Source organism: Apium graveolens, chromosome 10 (assembly GCF_009905375.1).
Source record: "Apium graveolens cultivar Ventura chromosome 10, ASM990537v1, whole genome shotgun sequence".
In the NCBI taxonomy this organism is placed as follows: Eukaryota; Viridiplantae; Streptophyta; class Magnoliopsida; order Apiales; family Apiaceae; genus Apium; species Apium graveolens.
Window position 1 is genome coordinate 122482989 of NC_133656.1, and position 8391 is coordinate 122491379.

General features: G+C 35.5%; 1 protein-coding gene across 2 annotated transcripts; it reads left to right on the plus strand.

Annotated features, from left to right (window-relative positions):
• Positions 1-2203: 2203 nt before the first annotated feature.
• On the plus strand, positions 2204-8170 carry LOC141689578 (superoxide dismutase [Cu-Zn], chloroplastic). 2 transcript variants are annotated; one of them, XR_012562442.1, is made up of 9 exons: positions 2204-2547; positions 2634-2695; positions 2821-2860; positions 2972-3067; positions 3401-3432; positions 3515-3590; positions 3751-3804; positions 6742-6855; positions 7915-8170. XR_012562442.1 is itself a non-coding variant. In XM_074493917.1 (8 exons), the coding sequence occupies exons 1-8, from the start codon at positions 2301-2303 to the stop codon at positions 7938-7940; spliced, it is 633 nt and encodes a 210-aa protein (XP_074350018.1). In that variant the 5' UTR covers positions 2207-2300; the 3' UTR covers positions 7941-8170. The 2 variants fall into 2 exon arrangements, 1 of the variants encoding a protein (XP_074350018.1); XM_074493917.1 differs by lacking the exon at positions 6742-6855 and having other exon boundaries at positions 2207-2547.
• The last annotated feature ends 221 nt before the right edge of the window (positions 8171-8391 follow it).

An 8391-nucleotide genomic window follows, 5' to 3' on the forward strand; every position in this document is an offset into this window, starting at 1 on the left:
AGCAATCTTTGCCATAGGGAAGAATTTAGTGAGAAACTTTTGAGCAAGATCTTCCCAAGTGTTGATAGACCCTGCTGATAGAGAATGTAACCATCACTTAGCTTTGTCCCTAAGAGAGAATGGGAAGAGTCGCAGCTTGATAGCATCTTCAGTCACATCATTGAACTTGAAAGTGTCGCAGATCTCGATAAAATCCCTGATGTGCATGTTGGGGTCTTCAGTAGGGGAACCCCCAAACTGAACTGAGTTCTGTATCATCTAGATCGTGCTTGAATTAATCTCAAAAGTGTTAGCCCTTATGGATGGTCTGATGATGCTTGACTGAATGTCATTGATCTTAGGCTGAGAATAGTCCATCAAAGCCTTAGGATTTTGTACTTGATCACCCATCTCTACTAAAGCTGGTTCCTCGACTTTCTCTTCTTCTTCTACCTTCTTTTCTTCCTAAAAAACTTCCCTTCGAACCACCACAAGTTCTTCCTCGGCTTTATCCAGAGTTCTCTTACGAGTACGCGAACGCGTATGCATACACCCTCGCTAGAGTACATGAAATAATGCAAGGAAACGAATAAGTAACAATGTCCGAGTCAATGAACTTTAACGACCACTGATGGAAAGCACATAAACTATAAATTAACACTACAGTCCCCGGCAGTGGCGCCAAAAACTTGTTAGTCGCTAAACACACGCTAATAATATACGCAAGTATACGAGTTCGCAAGTAGTATAGAATCTTTTTTAGTTCGTTCCCACAGAGACTGACTTTGGTTAGCTAATTAATCTATGCACTTAAGTAACAATGTATGGTTATTATTCAATGCTAAGACGATAACAAATTGCGGTTGTTTATAACTAAGAATTAAACTAACAATTATAACTAAGAGAATAAGATTGACTGGATAAATATATATGACAAACATGAGATTCTAACTACATTAAATACTTCATTCAATAGCCTTATTGTTCTCAACCTTAGCATGCAATGGTGATGACACTAATCAGACAACACGAAACTGATAAACGCCAACTTTTGTTGCACGAGTACCATACTACCAGACATCCACAAAAGAGATGGAAGCTGAATAGACACCAATTATATTGAGACCCTATATGTCTATAGAATTTGACAACATAACGGTTTAAGCACAAGTTATCTATCTTGATTACATAAGGCAAGTAAGATGGTTAAAATTACCTACGAATCATGCATAACAATTACATGAACCTATGCTAGCATGGCATGTTCTAAATTCTTAAATTCACTTTCGCTTCATTAAGAATTAATACACTATCTTATAATTTCGTGACACTCATAAGACGAATACACGCAACCAATACTAGGCTATCATACAATCACCACATGATAAGGCATCGAAATAATTTAACTAAAGAAATCCATAAATAAATCCGCTAGAACCCCACGATAATGATTAGCCCATAATCGGACTCATCATCAACGTGGGTTTCGATGAAAGCATGGTATAATAAACGTAGCCTTTATAACGAATAAATAAAACCAAGTACGGAACAAGAGTAAGGTTCACAAATAAGAAAACTAGCATCCAAGTTACAACTTAAAACAAAGATTCACAAGTAAAAACAAGATCTTCTTCGTCTTCGTTGAATCGTGCTAATACGGTCTTCTTACAGCTCTCCTTGATATATCTCTGGCTTGATATATTATTAAAAACGACCTAAAGTTATTTACATAGCAGCCCTAATTAGCAGAGAGGTCTTCCAATTCGAATTAGAATAGAATCAGAATTCTACACCCCGACCTAGCGCGACCGCGCTCGGCTTCCGCCAGAAATTAACTTCTTCATTTTTCTTGCAAATTTGAGCTGGTATTCGACAAATTTTTATTCCAACGCCATCTTGACACCAAATTAGCATCAAAATAATGCTAAATCATCTGATTACCTAGATAACGCCTGAAATGCAGGAACACTAGAAAACACATTAAAAGACACTTGAAAAACTTTAACAAGGTCGATTTCAAACTCTGAGTTCAAGACTAAATTATTTAAATCGATTATAAACTTAAGTCTGATACTAATTGATTTGATTTTGTTAATTTCCGATCCTCTTCCCCGTATAAAAGAATCATTAATTTGATGATTCTGAGATTTTTTTTTTTTTTTTGTATGTATGACATTTTTTACCTTGTCAAGCAAAGTGACAACAGAGATAATAATCAAAGACTGTACCAGAGAAGACACAAGCATCAAGCACACCATAAAACAAACACAAAACATTATCATTTTATCGTCAAACATATCCTAGTACTCACCACTTCAACAATGGCAACCAACACTCTTCTCTCCTCAACAACTCAATCTCTTCTCTTTCCTCATTCAAACCCCAACCCTAAATTTCTCTCCACTTCATTTCATGGCATCTCTCTCAAAATCTCTCCCAAATCTCTTTCTCTCTCTGCTGCCCCATTTAAACCTCTCACCGTAGTTGCTGCTACCAAAAAGGCTGTTGCTGTTCTCAAGGGCACTTCTGCTGTCGAAGGGGTTGTTACTCTCACTCAAGATGACGATGGTATCTTGTTTTCTTATGTGTATGTATTGATTTAAGTGTGTGTATGTATAGAGATGGTAATTGTGTTTGAGGGTTTTGTTTTGCAGGTCCAACTACAGTTAATGTCAAGATTACTGGGCTTACTCCTGGGCCTCATGGGTTTCATTTAGTAAGTAAAGTTTGGATTTTTATTGTTTTTTTGGTGAATAAAGATTTGGGCTTTATTGGTGTTTTGTGATATTGAATAAAGTTTGGATTTTGATGGTGTGTGTGATTGGTTTGGTTATTTTGTAGCATGAATTTGGGGATACTACGAATGGGTGTATGTCCACAGGTTGGATTTTTTATGTTTTTGTAGCTTTGATTAGGCATTTTTGTGTTTTTCTGTTGGCTAATTATGTGATTTGTTGTTGTAATTTTGGTTGAATGTGATGTGGAACTGCAGGACCACATTTCAATCCGGAAGGATTGACACACGGTGCTCCTGAAGATGAAGTCCGTCATGCGGGTGACCTGGGAAACATTATTGCTAATGCCGATGGTAATGGACTATTCTGTTGCTCCTTTTGTCAGATTGGTTATTATGGACTAGTATTTGTAATGTACATTCGACAGATTAGTGTATTTAACCTTGAAATAGCTTTGAGGAAGTCAATTACGTACCTTAATTAGTATTCCAACATTGCTCTTTATTCCTCGAAACAAATGATAGGAATCTTGCCAGGGCTCTCTATTGTGTGAAACTAAGATGATAAGAATTATGCTCATGATTAACTTTGAGCACTCATTAGGGTCCATATTATGGGTGCCAATCAAATTGTTGTTTATAAACTTATCCTTACTGTTACATTTGCCTTCTATGTAATAAATGCAGGTGTGGCAGAAGCAACAATTGTCGACACACAGGTATTTCTCTAGACCTCGGTAATTTTACACTTTGATATGTTCTAATAATTCCTGCTTAGTTATATATGAATGGGATATGTAGATACCACTTAGTGGGCCAAATGCAGTAATTGGAAGAGCTTTGGTTGTTCACGAACTTGAGGATGACCTTGGAAAGGGTAATATTTTATTTTTATCGTTTTGAACTTCTGCTTTGCATGCCTGATAAAATGATATGAGAATGTTATGTATAGGAAATTAGGAACGGATTCATTATATCTTCCGTGTGCAAAGATTTGTTTATTCCATGTTCTCAGTTGCATTTGTTTATCTATTTAGGTGGTCATGAGCTTAGCCTTTCCACTGGCAATGCAGGAGGGAGACTGGCATGTGGTATGTAATAAGCAGACTCCATTATTTCTGATTACAAATATATTATTACTTTTGCCTTGCATTCTCCTTGTGTATATAGTACATGTTATAGATTGTGTTGTGTGATAGTATGAAATAATGAATAGTTATTTGACAGAATTCGAGTCGACTACTGTAAAAGTCATCAGTTTTAGAATATGTTTGTGTTGTAATGTATAAATTTTGGGCTAAATCGAAGGGACATTTATTAAGCGACGTGCATATTCAAGGAGAGATCGGCTAAGTCTGTTATAATTATTGTTTGTTTTTCACAAAAATTCAGGATTTATTTGTACTTTCTCTTCTGACCTTATAATTTAAAACAAATATTTTTGAATGAGCCATTGAACTGTGAAGAATACCAAATCTATTGATATGTGGATGTGACCAAGTTCGATGAGGATCATACACGCATCAAATGCACCCTTCGATCATATCTAAGCTTTGAATCATCCCTGATTTATTAATGACTTAATGTATATATATATACTAGAGCGGATTGATTCAAAAGTTTTGGCATGACATGGTTATATCTTATATGTGTTGTAACCAGAGTTATTTACTTGTTCTTGCTTTTATGTGTTTGTCAAATATTGCAGGGTTGTACAGTTAGCAATACCTTTAAGCCTTACTGTTATTTATACTGAACATATATATTTTGTTGCTCTAGGCTGCACACTATATGTAGATAGCAAGTAACTCTTGTCAGTAGTGTCATAAACTATACTTCCTAAGTTGTAATGTAGCCCTTGTTCCTACATCAAGCTTGAGTTTTGATTTTATCATTATTTATAAATGGCAAGAGTTCAGTATGGCGTCTCTAAAGGTCTATGATTGATCAACATGACTTTTGTTCAAGTTCCTCAACAGCTGTACCTTCATCTCAGTAGTGGGCCTGTTGGAAGGGCTCTCAGCTCTCATATGGAATCCGTCATCTGGTAGCAAAGCGGCTTATTTTTTCTCCTGTCACTATAATGTGGAAGGGGATTACCATATTCTCAGTTCTATGAGACATTTAGAACACTAAGAGATCTCTTTACCCTCCATATAATTGGACCTTGTCATCCTGAATTCCTCCCACATCAGTTGTGAAGCCTGATATTAAACCCCGTTATTAGTTTGGTGCTTCATTAGATATTCTTGATGTTGAGATGATTTGTAGACGTTAATCATCCCAAGTCCCTAAACTAACAGTTCTTGTGCCTTTATATCAGTAATGAGCTTGTTGGACAGAGCTCCACTGGAATTTGGCATATTATGCAAAGAGTTTATATATTTTTGTTAATCACTAAATTTTAAGTAAATGATTTGCAAACTTCTCAGTTTTTAAGAAATTCTAAAACCTAATTATAATTTTGTATCCCCGTATCCATTGGCAGTGGCAGGATAGAATTTAAAGGAGCGAAATATTTTCACTTGGTGTAAAAACAAAAGTAACAAATATAATATTACGTTATGACTTTGTTCAACCATGAATAATCTAGTTGTGTGTATAAAGTTTAAATTGGCTTAATGACTTTAGTCTCCCGTGGTTAAGTAATTTTATCATCCGTCGTTGTCCATCTTATCCATCCTCAGCTGTACTCTTGATTCCTCTCGCAGTTGTTAAAAAGGCGAATTCCAATTTCTATTCTAAATTTGCCTCTTGAATCCTGCAAGAGTTTGTTAGGCTTGCTAAGGAGGCCTTAACTCGACACTAGTATGTTATTGTCCGTTCTAGGCCTAGCCCTCACGGATTTGTTTTTGGCCACATTCCAAAAGGCCTCATCCTAATGGAGTTAATTGCCCCTCCCACAAATGATGTGGGACAACTGCCAACAGAGTTTTAGGTACTTCTTTGCTAATTTTGCAAGGCAGGACAACATATGCATTGAGAAATCCATGGTTTACTTGATTAACCGAAAAACAATTGCATTTGATGAAACAACCTAATTTAAACTAATTGTTTGTTATCAACTCAATTTCTTAAGCACAAATGTGTCTGCATGCCTTGATCTATGTGTCATCAACAAACAGGCCCACACCCCATCTGAGATGTATCATCAACATGTTTAACACAACATAAAGAACTTGCACGATGCTAAGCAGCTTACTATTGCTAAATTAACTTTCTTGTTTCCACATCCTTATCAGTATCGTAGCGTCCTTTAGTATCCCGTCCTATTGTCTTGTTGAAGATCAAGCTTTTCTTACCTGGGTGAGGATTTTTAAAAATTAGTGGTGTGTAAGTAACCTATTCAACGTCTAGTCTTTTCTTCATCTACTCCAGGAGATAAAATTCATTCTTGTTGCTTATAGAGACGTAAACTGGAAGGTCACAAACTGCATCCAATTTACATTTTCGATCTTAGGATTCATCAGTTTTTCCATCTCTCAAAATATGTGACCCTGATCGCACATTTTTAAGGATTAATGAATCAATACTTCAGTTCCAAAAGTGAATGATATTGTTGGTCTTTTTTAATGTCCCCAAGGAAAACAGAAGCTTTATTAGCAATTTAGCATGCAATGGTAAGATCCTCATTACTAACAAAAAGCAGTAACGCGGAAGAAGCGTAATCTAAAGAACTTGTTGACTCATAAAAGATAAAAAGGTACTGCCAAAATTCAACCCCTGAAAAGCAAAAAGAAAGTATAAAGTCTCTATATTTATATTATCTATACTGATTTTCTCAACTCTGCAATGCAGAGGTTTAGGATTTCCGAAAAAAATAGAGGACCTATTTTAGTGACCCTGCGTTCTCTGAACAATTTTTGAATTATTATAAGGTAAAGCATCTTAGTTTTTATACTTAGCTATGTGCTAAACAATGTTCTTTCCAACTCAGAAGGTTTGTTCAAAAGGCCACTTGATTCCTGTTTTCTCTTTCTCCATTCTTGCTGATTGTAGCCTTGCTCTTCCTGGTTTTACTTGACTAGCTTGTGGACCATAACCTGCTACTCAACCCTTGGGATCTTGAAACCTCTTTCGTAGGGGGTAACCCACAATCTGGGTCTCTGACAGTTAGGGATCGGCATTGCATATTTCAAAATGTAAGATCATTCTCCTATCCAGCTCCCGTAGGTAGGATCTTAACTGGACTCGGTCGCTCATGCATGGACGTCGATGTCATACCATGCTTCTTCATTATGGATTTGTAAATACTATAGACAACATTGGATGTGCTTTATATATATTAGTTAAGAGAGTTTCAAGCATATCCTAGCACCCCTAATACACATGTATCTTGTTTTAGTGCTATGTTGCTATTCTAACATATATCTACACAGTTTTATAATCATTGAACTCTTATGTATCTAGTATTCGTCAAGAACAAACTGAAAAACAGGTATGAATTATGATCATACATACAAGGCCAGTGCTTATTGTTCAAATCTATCAAGGCTTTATATGCATACCGTGCTCGTAGTAAGTCTAAGTAACTTTTAAGAGTTGAAAGCAGGAAACTAGTATCTAGGTCCTGTGAATTTTAGATGCTTTATTGCGGGCTTTTCCTTTTTTCTATTCCTTATTCCTGAAATTTGGTGTTACTCGCAACTAGCTGAAAAATGTGAAAGTCTTCCTATTCCATACAAGTCTTTTGAGTATAGTCTTCTCATAAATTCCATTTACATCAAACTAAAAGTTGAGGATTATGAACCATTCATGTAAAGCTGGTCATGAGATGGTAACTGAAGGAAGCAAAAAGATGGCGGCAGCAGTAGGTCCTTTCATCTGTCTCATGATGTGGATTTCAGGTGTTTAGATGTCTGGTCTGTGATTTGGATCTGATTTAGAAACAGCGAACAGAAATTATATTATGTGATTCTTATCCCCCCCCCCCCCACTTATGTGAATCTTAAGAAGTGGTCACTGTGTGAATTTCTGTTAGTAGGCCTTATTTTCTTATTCGATGTTTGCTGCAAAATTTTGGATCATATTTTGTAACAATTGAATTATGGCAACATAGTTTGGATTATTTTGTCTCATTCACTGCTGTGATTGTTGTCTGGTTGCAAAATCATTCTTATTATACATATGTTTTGTTTCTTTCGTAAAATTGTTTAAATGATAGATCTTCTCTTAATTTACCTTCACTCTTTTGAATGCAGGTGTGTTAGGTCTGACTCCAGTATGATGATGATTGCGGGTTTTATTGGGGCAGATGATTCTATGAGAGCTAATATTAGGTTTAATATTAGTAATACCAAATTTATTTTACATCTTGTTGAGCAAACATGTATTCGGTATGTACTCTTTGTGAAACTTGTAAAAGTAATAAATATCTGAGTGCTTTTTAGAGTTGGACTATTAAGCCTTTGTGAACATTCCAAAAAAAAAAAAGGATTCTTATAATGTTTTAAGTAATGCTTTAGAGTCGTATGTATATTTAAGATATAGTATAAAATTTTGCCACACAAGAAAATCATGGGATTGAAGATCATCTGTTAATTCTTACCTAGCTTTGATGTACATATATATATAAAGAGAAGAACAAGGAATAATTTGCTTTTTAAAAATATTTTAGTATACTTTTAAGATGTTAATTTCTGTTGTCACTCATTACATCTAATACTTGTTATGTTGTT

Coding starts and splice junctions, on each gene's coding strand:
- LOC141689578 (XM_074493917.1), top strand. CDS start 2,301: ATGGCAACCAACACTCTTCTCTCCTCAACAACTCAATCTCTTCTCTTT. Junction 2,696..2,820: donor GGCCTCATGGGTTTCATTTA/GTAAGTAAAGTT, acceptor GTTATTTTGTAG/CATGAATTTGGGGATACTAC. Junction 2,861..2,971: donor GAATGGGTGTATGTCCACAG/GTTGGATTTTTT, acceptor GTGGAACTGCAG/GACCACATTTCAATCCGGAA.